This window comes from Oryctolagus cuniculus, chromosome 6 (genome assembly GCF_051225735.1).
Source record: "Oryctolagus cuniculus isolate XC-2025 breed Fujian yellow rabbit chromosome 6, ASM5122573v1, whole genome shotgun sequence".
Lineage (NCBI taxonomy): Eukaryota > Metazoa > Chordata > Mammalia > Lagomorpha > Leporidae > Oryctolagus > Oryctolagus cuniculus.
In genome coordinates, this window is record NC_142872.1 from 79,347,175 (window position 1) to 79,364,140 (window position 16,966).

Here is a 16,966-nt window from a genome sequence, read left to right on the forward strand (position 1 = left end):
TGTCTCAGACCTTCAGAGGTGCCCTGGGTTAGGTTTTCATTGGGGATGCACATCCCCCCGCCCCACACACACACCTGCAGTGAGACATTCCCCTGGTTTCCTGGAAGGAAGGCAGCCGTGATAAAGATTTCTCCGTTTTTATAAAATGCTCCTTAATTAGTGGTTGGTATTAAGAAAGAATAAGTTGTTAGGCCGGTACCACAGCTCACTTGGCTAATTCTCTGCCTGTGGTGCTGGCACCCTGGGTTCCAGTCCTGGTTGGGGCGCTGGATTCTGTCCCGGTTGCCCCTCTTCCAGTCCAGCTCTCTGCTGTGGCCCGGGAGTGCAGTGGAGGATGGCCCAAGTGCTTGGGCCCTGCACCCGCAAGGGAGACCAGGAGGAAGCACCTGGCTCCTGGCTTCGGATTGGCGCAGCACCAGCCGTAGCGGCTATTTGGGGGGTGAACCAACAGAAGGAAGACCTTTCTGTCTGTCTCGCTCTCTCACTAACTCTGCCTGTCCAAAAAAAAAAAAAGTAAGTTTTAAAAAATGCATAATTTAATAATTTCCTCTGGGTCATACTCGTATTATTTCTAATATTTCCCAAAAGGCCATTGTAAAAGTTGTTACACAGTACATATTCATTTAGGATCAGTAGAGAAGAGAAAGACGCTGCTATTATAGTCTTAAACCCCCAGTGGCTTTCACATTTGGCAGCAGCTCTATAAACAGAAGTGTAAAGATTTCCATTATAAGGCCCTGAAAAACAGATGGTAATATGCTTAAGTGATTTTTTTAAGATGAGGACATGTGTAAGGCATCCATCTGGAAGTAATTATGAGTCAAACAAGTCTTTTGTTACTATTAGGCTTTCAGCTGACTTCCCCTACTAGGACAACAATGAACCAGCTTTTCTTAAAATAGCCCCCAATTTTGTTGTTTATTCGGACAATAAACCAAAAGGCAGAAATGTTTGAAAGCTGGTGGTTTCGCACAGAGGTAGTTTAGAAACCGGTCCCCACCCCTCCCCCTGAGTCCCACTAGCTACTAAACATCATTCACTTTCTGTGTCCTACGAGTGGGAGCCACAGCTTTGATTTGATTTTTGGTCTATTTGTACTGAAGTCAGTGTGAGTAATTCCATCTCTTCATTAATATGTCATACGCTGGAGTGAGATGGATTTTTTTCTGGTGCTGACTCCTGCACAGGGCGATATGCCTGCATTCTCTCTAACTTAAATGGGCTCATTTCAGCATCTTGCTGAACAAGAGGGAAACAGCACTGTTGACCAGCACTCAGCTCCTTTTCCAACAGCTAATAATAACAGGTGGAAGCCTTGAGCAAGGCAGAGGGCCTGTTTGTGACTTAATTAGCATCAGGTGATCCGGTGTTATGCTTGCAGGATGTGATTCAGAGAAAGCTGCATTCACCTGTTGCTATTTTCAGAGTAAGCCACTTACCCCAGGGAGAGGTTAACATGCCATAGGCCCTGCTGTTTCCAATGGGTCTGTTTTGCTAACCTCGTTGTGTAGATTCTCGAATAAAGGAATTAAAAGCCCGAAGACTTCCTGTGGGCTAATCAGCCTCGATGCCAAGAGTGATTACAGAAACTGTTCTCTGCAGGCTCCAGGAACCCAGGGCTCTTCACATCATGTGGGTATGTAGCCCCCTCCAACACACTTTATGTCCACTGTGCCCAGACAGTTGGCTTTTCCTCCTTCAGTTCTGGCATGAAAGAGAGGGAGAGAGGCATGGGTCGAGAGGGACTGGAATGATAGATTCCTCCTCCTCGCCCCACAGGTGGTTGAGTGCCCAATTGTAAGACCAAGTGTCTGGGTGGGTGTTGGCACAGCAGTGAAGTTATCACGTAGGACACCTGCATTTCTAATCAGAGTTCCCAGATTCAAGACCCGGCTCTGCTTTCCATTCAGCTTCCTGTAATGTACATCCTGCAGGGCAGTAGGTGATGGTGTCCCTGTCACCCGCAGGGGAAACCCAGATGGAATTCCTGGCTCCTGACTTCCATCTGGCCCAGGATGCTGCAGGCATGCAGGGACTGAACCAGAAGGTGGGAGATCTCTCTTTCTTTATGCCTTTCAAATAAGTAAAAAATAATAAAATGGAAAGTGTCAATTAAAAAGCAAAAGACCAAGGGTTTGCAGAGGAGCCTGCATGAGACTCACACCCAAGCCTCTGCCACCTTGCTATTGACCACATCCTGAATGTGATAGCACCTGTGGTATCTATGAGAAAAATTCTTCATCAAGGGCAAAATAATACTAGAAAAAGCGTTCCCAGGCAGGGGAAACCTATAAGGCAGGAAAACCAAAAGGAGAGTAAAATTAGGAGCAGATAGGAACACGTTATGTCACATACTCAGAAACATCACTACAGAGAGTGGGGAAATACGAGTGTGTACGTGTGTATTTTGAGGCCACAGTGCAGAGAATATTCCTGGAATATCACCGTGTTTTTCATGCTCAGTGCACCACACTCAGTGGAAGCTCAGAAAGCAGCGAAGTTAAAATTAGTGGGTCTCGTGAGGAAAGGAGCCTTGGTTCTGATGTGGAGTAGCAACAAAGACACGCTTATTTGAGCAGCCTCAGAAAAATATCTGGAGAGGTACTTATAGAGCATAACAAGAAACAGGGATAATTATAGCATCCTAATATAATGCAAGGGAAGCCTTACACCAGTGGGATAGGAGGAAGACTCCTTTGGTTTTGTAGTTAGCCTAGTACCATTGGTATATTTTGAATGACTAAAGCTGTGAACCACCCAGAAAACAGTTCTGTCTCTAGCTCCCACTTGTTTTAATGTCATAGTAGTAAGAGAACAGAAAAGAGGTCAAAAAGAGGAAACAGCAGCCTAGTAGGGATGACTGAACGATTGGCCAAATGGGTGGGTACCACGAGCTGTCACCCTGCCATTTCAGCTCTCATTATCTCAGTTAAGTGAGCCGACTAACAATTCCTCAGATTTGTATGTCACATTTCTTCTGAAACATTGATGTTTTCTGTGGCTTCATGGCCTCTTGTATCTATAGGATTGAAATAATTTTTACAAAATAGTTAAGAATAGACACCATGGGGGCCAGGGCTGATTCTACTGAGATGCCAGTGGCCAGGTTGATAGGTTCTTGCACATAATGATGCTTCAGGATGCCAGAAAAGTAGGTTTTGCAGTCTAGAGGTGGAGGAAATGAAGAGGCTAAAGATTTCCCCAAGATAGAGAATGAGTTTGAAAGTAATCATCTAGCAGGGCTGTGATGTCCCATTCCCACACTCCAGGAGAGATTGGATCAATTCAGAGATTATTTCAGGGTCTGCGTGAACCTTAAGAAGGTTTTTTGTTTTCCTCACTCAGATGAATCTAAATGCTGATCACCCGAAAATAGAGAATATCTGATAATTATCACAGAACATTTTAAATCCCTGGGACTGCCATCAAATGCCCTGCAGGAGTGTAGAACATCTGGCCTGGGGGCTGTATAAGGCCTGGAAAATCATTTGGTCAGGTGCCGCTAAGACAACCACAGGTGGTACTTGAAATCCAATAAATCAAGCCAGGCATCGTAGCACAGTTGGTTAAGCCACTACCCGCGATCCGAGCATCCCATAGGAGCAGCAGGTTCAAGTCCCTGCTGCTCCACTTCTTATCCAGCTTCTTGCTAATGTGCCTGGGAAAACAGCAGAAGATGGCCCAAGTGCTTAGGCCCCTGCTGCCCATGTGGGAAACCTGGAAGACGCTCCTGGCTCCTGGCTTCAGCATGTCCCAGCCCCAACTGTGGTGGCCATTTGGGGCGTGAACCAGCAGATGGAAGATTTCTCTTTTGGTCTTTTCCTCTCTCTCTGTAACTCTGTCTTTCAAATACATAAATTATTAATTTTTATAAAAGGAAATCCAGTAAATCTATAGCAGGCTAATTTTTAAGCTGATAATTTTGTATGGTCTGTGAATGATGTTATAAATATCCAAATGGCCCTTGGCAGAAAAAAAAAAAAAAAAACAGTTCCCATCCTTGCCTAAAGTGAAGCAGTAACCTCATGCTGCCCTGTCCCGCCAGGTCACCTGTGTACTTCCCAGAGCAGTGTGAACTCCAGGATTCAGAGGATGAGCCCTGGATCCACCTTGGACTCTTTAGAGTCCTTTCTTCCTACATTTCAGCTCAAAGATTTTTATTTGATTGCAGATAAAACAGAATAAGAAATTGCCTAATCCCCCTGCAATTTTAAACAGCACTTTTTATGCTGTTGTAGTTAAGCAAAGGAAAGATAACAGACACAGCAATAGTAAAAATAAAGGTGGGACGCTTTCTCCATGGGAGAAAATTAGAATGTCTTAGATCAAACCTCACTAGAATTTCGAATCTCATACCTTGCTACCATTTCTAAGTGTGGGGTTTTTGTGGAGCCATCAGAAATAGAAGGTATGGCCCTATAATGCTGATAGTGTCAGCCAAGAGAAAACCTATGTAGGGACAGGCATTTTGGTGCAGTAATTAAGATACAACTTGGGACACATTAATTCCACATTGGAGAGCCTGAATTCCAGTCCTTGCAGTACTCCTGACTCTAGCTTCCTGCTAATATGCACCCTGAGAAGTAGCAGGTGGTGGGTCAAGTAGTTGGATCCCTGCCATTCATGAGGGAGACCCAGAGCCCAGCTTTAGCAGACATTTGAAAGGTGAACCAGTGGATAGGAAATTCTCTGTCTCTCTTCCTTTCAGAGAAATTAAATAAATAAAAATTTAGATTTTTTTAATTAAAAAACTTAGACATGTGTTGTGTAGTATGGAACCTCAAGTTCAGGTCATAGCTGCCTGATACTATCATAGCTATCAGTGTGCTGTTCATTGGTTCCTGCACATGAGAATTGCCAGAAATGATGTGTGTGTATAGAATAAAAGGAGAGGAAACAGGATATAAGATAATTTGCAATTTTGTTTATTTTTAGGAATTTTCTTTATACAGTATTGTATGCAGCAAGTAAGAAAGAAAGGCATGCACAGACATGGTAGTTATGGAAAGAAAGTCATGAAAGTTAAAGCAATAGCTGGAATAATGCAATAGAAAAAGGATATGAAGAATAAAAGAGATTGACATACAGAGCCACTAAAACGTGTTTATGAAGACTACATATCAGTATAAAAATCATTCATTTGTAATGCTGAATGAAAGAGCAGCATTCAAAATTATATATGCACACTGTCTTATAGTCATGTAAATAATCATTTTTATGAACAAAAAGAACAAAGTGTAAAAAGTAAAGTAAAATATTTTGAGGTGGTAGGATTATGGTGTGTTATTATTTTAAGTACTATAACAGGTAACAGTTATCCATCATTCAATAATTCCCGGAACCATGCTAACTTTTACATGTGCAGTTGCTTCCCTGTCCCAAGTCTATGGGTTCCATATTTTGTGGATTCAGCCAAATGCAGATTGAAAATATTCATGGGGAGAAATTGTATCTGTATTCAACATGGACAAACCTTTTTCTTGTCATTATTCCCTAAATAACATACTGGAATACTATTTACCTAGCATTTACATTGTGTTGGGTGTTTTAAGTAATCTAGAGATGATTTAAAGCATAGGGAGGATGTGCATAGGTTATGTGCAAATTCTACACCATTTTATATGAGGGATTTAAGCATCCACAAATTTGGTATCTATGAGTTGTCCAGAAACCTAAGATACTGCAGGATGACTGTTTCATATTTATTCCTGCAAACAACCCATTGAGCTACTTAGTATTATTTTCCTGATTTGACACTTACAGAAGTTGCAATGAGTTGACTATAGTCACAGAAGTAGTAGCGATACTAATTCCATTTGACTCCAGATACCCTGTTAAATATATAAAAATGGTGGTTGTTTAGCCTAGTGGTTAAGGCACCAGTTAAGATACCCACATGCATGCTGGAATGCCTGGCTTTGATTCCAACTCCAGCTTACTGCCAATGCAGACCCTGAGAGGCCATGTGATGACTCAAGTGGTTGGATTCCTGCCACCTACATGGGAGATCCGGATTGAATTCCCAGATCCTGGCTTCAGCACTGGCACTGATCTGGCACTGCAGGCATCTGGGGAATGAACAAGCAGATGGGAGCTCTGTGTGTCTCTGAATCTCTTCTTCTAAAATTAAAAAACAGTAACATTTAAAAAATAATAGTGTGCAGGTTAATATTTAGGTACCTATTTATACTAAAAATTTGAAGATATGCTAAAGTTCCTATAACAGAATGACATCATAATATTGGTACTTCAAATTTGAGATGTCCTGCTTCTGGTGGAGAAGTAAATATAGTAAACAGAGATGCAAAAGAGGCAGTTGCTATGCTGATGAACCATTTCTAAAACTGAATTAAGTGGGTAACAGCACTAGTCTGATAACTTTTGACTGAAGTGGAAGGGCAGAGGTGATAAGAAACTTGTTAACTATGGGAAAAAATGTCTATGATGTGTTTTCTGTCTCACCTCTAGAGCCATTTAGAACCTGTGAGAGTTGGGGTATGAAGCTGACTCATGGCTAGTTGAGCAGAGCAGAGAGAAATGCCCTCTTGGTGAGGGCTGATACATTTCAGTAAGTTCCCAGGTATGTTTTCAGACAGAAAGGGTTAGGATGCACTGAGTCATGAGAACAAAGAAGTCATTATTAGTTCTGCATTCACCATTTATTGTATACTTCTATGCAAAATAGAATTGAGCAAAAGACTATGAGGAACTTCAAGAAACCACCTAGCCAGTGTAAGTACAGATGCAGTGGTACCAGTAAAAGCAAAAAGCTGATATGTGATGGGGCTTTTGCTTCAGGCTGTGAGCCAGGGCTTTACAAAGACCCCTTACCAAAGATGATGTATATATAGCAGATAAACACAGTGCTCAATACCATTAGTCAATAGGGAAATGCAAATAAACCCATGAGCCACATCTGTTAGAGTGGCCAGGTGGAAAAGCCTGTCAACATCAACTGCTGACAAGGATGTGGAGCAACTAAAACTCTCATTCATTGCTGATGGGAATGGAAAATAGATACAGCCACTTTGAAAGACAGTTTGACGTTTTCTTCTAAAGCTAACAAGCATGTGATTACTGTATAACTCGGTGCGTATTTACCCAAGAGAAATTAAAATAGATTCCTACACATAAATCTTTGCACAAATGTTTGTAAGAGCTTTATTCATAATCACCAGACCAGGAAATAATCCAAATGTCTGTCAACAGGTGTCAAACTGGTATAACCATACAATTAGTATTAGTACTACTGGGCCATAAAAAGAAATTAACTACTGGGCCATAAAAAGAAATTAACTACTGATATATGAATCTCAAAAGCAAAATGTTCCAACTAACAAGGCTACAACTGTATGATTTTATTTATATGCCATTCCAGAAAAAGTAAAACAACCAAATAAGACTACAGAGAAGTCTCAGAATATTAAAAATGGCCACACTTTTTTTTCCTTAACCACACTTCTCTTTGTCTTTCCTTTTTAAATTTTTTGTAAAATGTATTTATTTTATTTGTTTGAAAGGCAGAGAGACAGAGACAGACAATAAGGTATCTTCCATCCAGTGGTTTACTTCCCCAGTGACCAGAACAGCCAGAGCTGGTCCAGAATGAGGTCAGAAACCAGGAACCCAATCAGGTCTTCTACATGGGTGGCAGGGATCCAACCCTTGAGCCGTCATTGCTGCCTCCAGGGTGCACATCAGCAGGAAGCTTTAATGGAAGATAGACCTGGAACTCAACGGAGCTAAAATTCAATATTTTTTAAAGATTTATTTGAAAGGCAAAGTTACAGATAGAGAGAAGGAGAGAGAGAGAAAGGTCTTCCATCTGCTGGTTCACTCCCCTAATGGCCACAATGGTTGGAGCTGGGCCAATCTGAAGCCAGGAGCCAGGAACTTCTTCCAGGTGTCCCACATGGGTATAGGGGCCCAAGCACTTGGGCCATCTTCCACTGCTTTCCCAGGCTATCAGCAGGAAGCCAGATCAGAAGTGGAGTAGCTGGGTCTCCAACTGGTGCCCATGGGATGCTGGTGCCGTAGATGAAACTACTACGCCACAGCACCAGCCCTGAAACTCAATTATCTAATCATAATGTAAAAAAAAAAAAAAAAGTGTGCTAGCTATGAAATTAAAAATAAACTTTTTTAAAACCTTGGTCAGAGGCCAGTTCCGTGGCATAGTAGGCCAAGCCTCCACCTTTAGCACCGGCATCCCATATGGGTGCAGGTTCATGTCCTGACTGCTTCTCTTCCAATCCAGCTCTCTGCTTATGTCCTAGGAAAGCAGTGGAAGATGGGCCTGGCTTCAGAACAGCCCAGCTCTGGCTGTTGCAGCCATCTGGGGAGTGAACCAGCAGATAGAAGGCCTTTCTTTCTGTCTCTTCTCTGTAACTCTCCCTCTCAAATAACTACATAACATCTTTTTTTTTTAAATGGACAAAAAAGAAATCTGAAGGCCAGCTTCCTGCTAATAGCCTGGGAAAAGCAGCAGAAGATGGCCCAAGTATTTGGGCCTCTGCCTCCCAGGTGGGCTATTGGATGAAGCTTCTGGTTCCTGGCTTTATCCTGGCCATTGCAGCCATCTGGAGAGTGAACCAGCAGATGAAAGATTCTCTCTCTCTCTCTGTCTCTGTCTCTATCTCTATATCTCTTCCCCTTCTCCCTGCTCTCAGAAACTCTGCTTTCCAAATAAATACATCAATCTGAAAAAAAAGAAAAAATAAATCTGAGCCAAAATTATATCTGAGGTATTTGGAGCTGAGCTACAAGATCTGAGGTATTTGGAAATAAAAATAGTGCTGCATATCAAAACTCTCTGGATATGATCAAAGCAGCATTGGATAAACATGGACAGCCCTAAATGCATTTATTAGAAAACAGAGATCTCTAAAAATAAATAAACTAAGACTTTAGCATAAAAACATAGGAGAAAACTAGCAAAATAATTTTCAAGAAAGTAGATAGATAAAGAATAATGGAAATGATAGCACAAAATTTAAAGTTAACAAAAAGTAAAATTGATCCATGAAACCTAAAGCCATTTATTGAGAAAATAGAACTATAGGCTAACCTTTGGTAAATCAGATTAAGATGAAAGGGGGGAAAAACACACAAACCAGGGATGGGCATTTGACTTAAGTTGATGTTTTTTTTAAAACTTTTATTTAATGAATATAAATTTCCAAAGTACAGCTTATGGATTACAATGGCTTCCCCCCATAACGTCCCTCCAACGCACTACCCTCCCCTTATCGACTCCCTCTCCCCTTCCATTCACATCAAGATTCATTTTCGATTCTCTTTATATACAGAAGATCAGTTTAGCATACATTAAGTAAAGATTTCAACAGTTTGCTCCCACACAGAAACATAAAGTGAAAAATACTGTTTGAGTACTAGTTATTGTCGCTCCCCGTCTTCGTGGAGGAACGACACAGGACCCTGCGCTGTTCTTTCGTCTGCTCGGCCCTCCCCGGGTTTGCTGCTGGTTCTTCCCGGGTTGGCTGCCGTCCCTTCCACCTCCGTGGAAGGGCGGTTCCCCCTGGCCACTTTCCCCACTTCCGCGGGGAGCGGCACACCGCCAGCCGGCTCTCTCGGGGGCTGCACAGGTGTTCCTTCAGATAGATGTTCCCCTTAGATGTTCCTGGTGCATGCTGTCTTTCTCCTCCTTTATAGTCCTCTTCCACCAATCCCAACTCTGCTACCCACACGCCGAGTACGCTGCTCTCCTCCAATCAGGAGCAGGTCCCACAGTCTATTGGTTGAACTGGAGGCAGCTGTGTAGAAGCTGTTTTTACTCCTCTCCCAGCGCCATATTGTGGGAGAGCAGATGCATAGAATAAGTCCTAATTCCAGTAACTTAGTCTAGTCCGAGTTGCTCCCAGTTGCTCCCCACAGTTATAGCATTAAATCTCAATGTACAGCACACTAAGGACAAAGATCCTACATGAGGAGTAAGTGCACAGTGACTCCTGTTGTTGACTTAATAAATTGACACTCTTATTTATGGCATCAGTTGATATTTTAATTCCATTTTTCCACAAAGTTTTTGAAATCCCCTCATCCATACTTCTCTGGATAGGTGGAGTCCTATGCAGGTATCTGTTAGTGTAGTTACTTTACCTTACAGTGTCCTCATGTCCTGTGCAGCCCTGATGCTGTTCTCTCCAGTTGTTCTACTGAACATGGGCTAACAAATGCCATTACTCTTATTGTTGTGTGGTCTGTTTCCCCTTCATTTCTGTCAGTTCTTGCTTCATGTATCTCAGAGCTCCATTGTTAGGTGTACATATATTTATGCTTCATTTCTTCATGAAATATTGGCCCTTTCATCATTATAAAATGTTCCCATAATCTCTGGCCATATTATGAATTTAAGAGTATTTTATTTGCTATTAATATAACTTCTCTCCCTTTTTCACTTATTATATATACTTTTCATAAATATATATTACTTGTACTTTTATGGTCTATAGGGAATATTTCAACACACATACACAGCATAAACCAATTGAGCCAACAACTAGCCTTTCCATTTCCTTATCTTTTCTTTGTGTTTGGAACCTACCAATTCCCCTCTTCAGCTCATCATTGTGAATTATAGTCACCTCACTATGCTGTGGACACTAGAACTTGTTACTTCTATTTGACTATGTTTTGGAATCTGTTATCCCACATCCCTGTTTCCTTCTCCCCCACCCTCCCCAACCTCTAGTATGGTTATTTTAAGTTCCGATCTATATCTATATATCTATATCTATATCTATATCTTTTTTAAACTTCCACATATGAATGAGAACATAAGGCATTTATTTGCCTTTTTGTGTCAGATTATTTGACTTAATCTTATTATTTTCAGTTCCATCAATTTTTCTGCAGGTGATAGGATTTCATTGGTTTTTGTGGTTAATATTCCATTATGTGTATATATACCACATTTTCTTTACCCATTCATTGATTGATGGACACCTAGGTTAACTTTTTATTGGCTATTGTGAATAGTGCTGCAATGAATATAGGAATGTAGATATCTCTTTCATATACTGACTTCATATCCATCATATATATATAAACCATGTATATAATCTCAGTGGGATAACTGAGTCATATGGTAAATGTATTTTTAATTTTTTGAGGAACCTTCCTATTGTTTTCTATCATGGCTGTACAAATTTGTATCCCCAACAACCATGTGTAAAGATTTCCTTTTCTCTATGTCCTTGCCAGCATTGGCTAATTTTTATCTTTTTAAGAATAGCCATTTTAACTAGAGTAAGATGATATCTCATTGTAGCTCGGATTTGCATTTTACTGATGGCTAGTGATATCAAGCATTTTCTTCATGTATCTGTTCGCCATTTGTATTTCTTCTGAGAAATGTCCATTCAGATTCTTTGCCCACTTTACATGAATTATTTGGGGTTTTGTTGTTGTTTGAGCTCCTTGTATGTTCTGGACATTAATCTTTTGTCAGATGAATAGTTGGCATATATTTTCTCCATTCTGTCAGCTGCTTCTTCATTCTGTGGATTGTCTTCTTTGCTGTGTAGACACTTCTTAGTTTGACATAATATGTCTATTTTTTGTTTTGCTGTTTGCAGTTTGTGGATCTTATCCAAAAATCATTGATTTCAAGACTAGTGACAGTGTTTGGGACTGTTTGGCCTGTGTTTTCTTCTATTATATTCATAGTTTTAGGTCTTACCTTGAGATACTTGATCCATTCAGGGAGTTGCTTTTTCTATGGGGTGTGAAGTGGGGGCAGATGGATGGGTGATGTTTCAATCTTCTGCATGTGGTTTTCCTAGAACCATTTATTAGACTGCCCTTTTCCAATCTATGCTTTTGGTGACTTTGTCAAATATCAACTGTAGATGGTGGATTCATTTTTTGGATCTCTATTCTGTTCCATTGGTCTATGTGTCTTGTTTTTATTCATTTTATACCATTTTGGTTAAAGTAGTGCTGAATAATGACTTAGAAATCTGGTGTTGTGATGCCTCCAGCTTTGTTCTTCGTGTTCAAGACTGCTTTGACCATTCTGGGGCTTGTGGGCCTCAGTGTGAATCTTAGAATTGTGTTTGATGTAATCCCATTTTTCAATTTTGGCTTTGATTGCCTGTGCCTCTGGAGTCTTTCCTAAAAACTCTTACTTTTTTTTTTTTTTTTTTTTTTTTTGGACAGGCAGAGTGGATAGTGAGAAAGAGAGAGACATAGAGAAAGGTCTTCCTTTTGCCATTGGTTCACCCTCCAATGGCCGCCATGGCTGGCGTGCTGTGGCTGGCGTGCTGTGGCTGGCACGCTGCAGCCGGCACACCGCGCTGATCCAGTGGCAGGAGCCAGGAGCCAGGTGCTTTTCCTGGTCTCCCATGGGGTGCAGGGCCCAAGCACTTGGGCCATCCTCCACTGCACTCCCGGGCCACAGCAGAGAGCTGGCCTGGAAGAGGGGCAACCATGAAAGAATCTGGCGCCCTGACCGGGACTAGAACCTGGTGTGCCGGCGCCGCTAGGTGGAGGATTAGCCTATTGAGCCGCAGCGCCGGCCCCTAAAAACTCTTTACACATGCCAATGTATTGCAGGGTTTCTCTAATTTTTTCTAATAATTTGATGTTATCAGGTCATAGATTTGGGTTTTGATCCATTTTGAGTGGATTTTTGTATAAGGTTTATATACTTCTGCATGCAGAGATCCAGTTTTTGCAGCACCATTTGTTGAAAATACTGTCCCTGTTCCAGGGATTGATTTTAGCTCCTTTGTCAAAGATAAGTTTGTTGTAGATACAAGACTTGATTTTTGGCATTTCTATTCTGTTGCATTTGTCTATCCATCTCTTTTTGTATCAGTACCAGGCTGTTTTGATTATAACTGCCCTCTAGTATGTCTTGAAATCTGGTATTGTTGTGCTTCCAGCTTTGTTTTGTTGTAAAAGATTGCTTTAGCTATTCATAGTCTCCTGTGTTTCCATATGAATTTCAGCATCAATTTTTCTATATTTAAGAAGAATGCCCTTGGCATTTTGATTGGTATCTATTGAATCTGTAAATAGCTTTTGGTAGTATGGACATTTTGATGATATTGATTCTTTGAATACATGAACATGGAAGATTATTAAGTTTTTTGTATCTTCTATTTCTTTCTTTTAGTATTGTCATTCTCATTGTAGAGATCTTTTATGTCGTTGGTTCAATTTATTCCAAGGCATTTAATGTTTTTGGCAGCCATTGTGAATGGGATTGATCTTAGAAGTTCTTTCTCAGTTGTGGCATTGTCTGTGTATACAAAATCTATTGACTTTTGTGTGTTAAATTTATATCCTGCCACTTTACCAAACTCTTTTATGAGTTCCAATAGCCTCTTAGGGGAGTCTTTGGGTCCATTATACATAGAATCATGTCATCTGCAAATAGGAATAGTTTGAGTTCCTCCTTCCCAATTTGTATCCCTTTGATTTCTTTTTCTTCCCTAATGGCTCTGGCTAAAACTTCCAGTACTATATTGAATAGCAATGGTGAGAGTGGGCATCCTTGTCTGACTCTGGATCTTATTGGGAATGCTTCCAAATTTTCCCACTTCAATAGGATTCAGGCTGTGGGTTTGTCATAAATTGTCTTGATTGTGCTAAGGAATGTTCCTTTTATATCCAATTTGCTTAAAGTTTTCATCATGAAAGGGTGTTGTATTTTATCAAATGCTTTCCCTGCATTACTGAGATAATCATATGGATTTTGTTCTTGAGTTTGTTAATGTGATGTATCACATTGATTGATATGTGAGTGTTGAACTATCCCTTCATACCAGAGATGAATTCCACTTGATCTGGATTAATGATTTTTCTGATGTGTTGTTGGATTTGATTGGCTAGTATTTTGTTGAGAACTTTTGTGTCCATGTTCATCATGGAAATAGGTCTGTATTTCTCTATTGTATCTTTTTCAGGTTTAGAAATTAAGGTGATGCTGGCTTCATAGAAGGAGTTTGGACTCTCTCCATTTCAATTGTTTTGAATAGCTTGAGAAGAAGTGCAGTCAGTTCTTTAATGTCTGGTAGAATTCAGTAGTGAAGCCATCTGGTCCTGGATGGCTTTGTTTTTTCTTTGTTGGGAGGGTCTTTATTACTGTTTGAATTTCTGTCTTGGCTATTGGTGTGTTTAGGTTTTGTATGTCTTCATGGCTCAACTTAGGTAGGTTGTATGTGTCCATGAATCTATCCATTTCTTCTAGGTTTCCCAATTTGCTGGTATATAGCTCTTTGTAGTATTTTCTGAAGATTCCTTTTATTTCTGTGATATCTGTTGTTACCTTTCTTTTTTCATCTCTAATTTATTGATTTGGGTCATCTCTCTGTTCTTTTAGTTATTTGGGACAATGTTTTGTCAATTGTGTTTATTTTTTTCCCCACAAACCAGCTCTTCGTTTCACTGATCTTTTGTATGTGTTTCAATTTTGTTTATTTATTCTCTAATTTTAATTATTTTTTCTCCTGATTTTTGGTTTGGTTTGCTGTTGTTTTACTAGGTCCTGGAGATTCACTGATAGCTCATTTATTTGGTGCCTTTCCAATTTCTTGATGTAGGGACCAATTGTCATAAACTTACCTCTTAACAATGCCTTTGCTGTACCCTACAAGTTTTGATATGTTATATTTTCTTTATACATTTCCAGAAACTTTTTGATTTCTTCTATGACCCACTGTTCATTCAGGAACATGTTGTTCATGTTTTGAACAAACTGAACCATGTTCTCCATGTGTTTGCATATGTTCTAGAGATTGCTGAATTGTTGATTTCCAGCTTCATTCCATTGTGATCAGAGAGGATGCATGGTATGATTTTGATTTTGTTTAATTTGCTAATACTTGCTTTATGGCCTAACATATGGTCTGTCCTAGAGAAAGTTCCATGCACTGGAGAGAAGAATGTGTACTCTGTAACTGTAGGGGGAAAAGTTCTGTAGATATCTGTTAGGTCCATTTGTTCTATAGTGTCAATTAACTCAGGTTTTTTTTTACTGATTTTCTGTGTAGCTGATCTGGCCATTGCTTTCAGTGGGGTACTGAAGTCCACCATTACCATTTTATTAGCATCTGTGTCTCCTTTTAGATCTATTAGTATTTCTTTTAAATAGCCAAGTGCTCTGTAATTGGGTGCATATATATTTATTAGAGACACCTCTTCCTGTTGAATTGATCCTTTAATCGTTACATAGTGCCCTTCTCTGTCTCTTTTAAGCTTTTGTGTTAAAGTCTGCTTTTTTTTTCTGACATAGGTTGGCTACACCAGCTCTCTTGGTTTCTGTTAACATGGAATATCCTTTTCTATCCTTTCACTTTCAGTCTTTTGGTCTGTAGCTATCTTTGTTGGTGAGATATCTTTCTTGTGGGCAGCAAATAGATGGATCTTCTTTTTTAATCCATTCAGCCAATCTATATCTTTTAACTGGAGAGTTAAGGCCATTCACATTCCAGGTTACTATTGATAAGTAACGTCTTGGTCCTGCCATTTGTCCATAAATATTCCTATGTTAACTTTGGATTTCCTTTGTACTTTTACTGGGAGATTTTCTGCCTTCACCTTCCTTCATAGTATGAACCATGTTTCTGTGTTTCTGTGTGTAGCACATTCTTAAGCATCTTTTGTAAGGCTGGACAAATGATGACAAATTCTTTCAATTTTTGTTATGGAAGGTCTTTATTTTACCTTCATTCATAAATGAGAGCTTTGCAGGGTGGAGTATTCTGGGTTGACAGTTTTTTTCTCTTAAGACTTGGATGATATCTCGCCATTCTCTTCTAGTCTATCGGGTTTCTGTTGAGAAGTCAGCTGTGAGTCTAATTAGAGATACTCGAAAAGTAATATAGGGTTTCTCTTGTGCACATTTTAAAATCTTTTGTTTATGTTTTACTGTGAAGAGTTTGACTACAGTGTGTCATGGTGAAGATTTTTTCTGATCAGGTTTATTAGGAGATCTTTGTACTTCTTGAACTTGGACATCCTTTTCTTTCTCCAAAATTTGGGAAGTTTTCTGTAATTATTTCACTAAAAAAGCCTTCTAATCCATTCTCTCTATGCTTTTAGGAACTCCTAAGACCTATATGTTGGGTTGTTTGCTGGTATCCCATAAATCTCCAACACTGTTTTTTAGTTTTCTACTTTCTTCTTCTTCTTCTTCCTTCTTCTTTCTTCTCTTTTTGGTCTAACTAAAATTTCCAGAGATTCATCTTCTAACTCATATTCTTTCTTCTGCATCACTGAGTCTGTTCTTAAGGCTTTCTACCACATTTTTATTTGATCTATTGAATTCTTAATTTCTAATATTTCATTTTTATTTCTCTTTAAAATGTCAATTTCATGGGAAAATTTTCATTCATGTCTTGTATTGATTTCTTTTAACTTTTATTTAATAAATATAAATTTCCTAAGTACAACTTTTGGACTGTAGCAGCATTTTCCCCCCCATAGCGTCCCTCCCACTTGCAACCATCCCATCTCCCACTCCATCTCCCATCTCATTCTTCATCAAGATTCATTTTCAATTATCTTTATATACAGAAGATCAATTTAGTATATACTAAATAAAGATTTCAACAGTTTGCACCCACACAGAAACACAAAGTATAAAGTACTGAGTACTAGTTATACCGTTAATTCACATAGTACAACACATTAAGGACAGAGATCCTACATGGAGAGTAAGTACACAGTGACTCCTGTTGTTGATTTAACAATTGACAGTCTTATTTATGATGTCAGTAATCACCCAAGGCTCTTGTCATGAGCTGCCAAGGCTATGGAAGCCTCTTGAGTTCACCAACTCCGATCTTAATTAAATAAGGCCATAGTCAAAGTGGAAGTTCTCTCCTCCCTTCAGAGAAAGGTACCTCCTTCTTTGATGGCCCGTTCTTTCTACTGGGATCTTACTCACAGAGATCTTTCATCTAGGTAATTTTTTTTTTACCAGAGTGTCTTGGCT

General features: G+C 39.8%; 1 protein-coding gene across 7 annotated transcripts in view; it reads left to right on the forward strand.

Moving 5' to 3' along the window:
• The window catches only part of RGS20 (regulator of G protein signaling 20), an 88,139-nt gene that overhangs the window by 34,954 nt on the left and 36,219 nt on the right, over positions 1-16,966 (forward strand). The window contains exons 1-2 of one of the 7 annotated variants that reach the window (XM_089335239.1): positions 1,354-1,636; positions 1,935-2,047. The exons of 1 other annotated variant lie outside the window; for it this stretch is intronic. Coding sequence is in view for 3 of the 6 variants with exons in the window: in XM_070076609.2 (XP_069932710.2) it covers positions 1,946-2,047 (102 nt within the window). In the remaining 3 variants the exon portion in view is untranslated. Of the gene's footprint in view, positions 1-1,353; positions 1,637-1,934; positions 2,048-16,966 lie in introns of those variants that run through there. 5 more of the 7 variants (XM_070076609.2, XM_089335235.1, XM_089335238.1 and 2 more) reach the window with 5 other exon arrangements.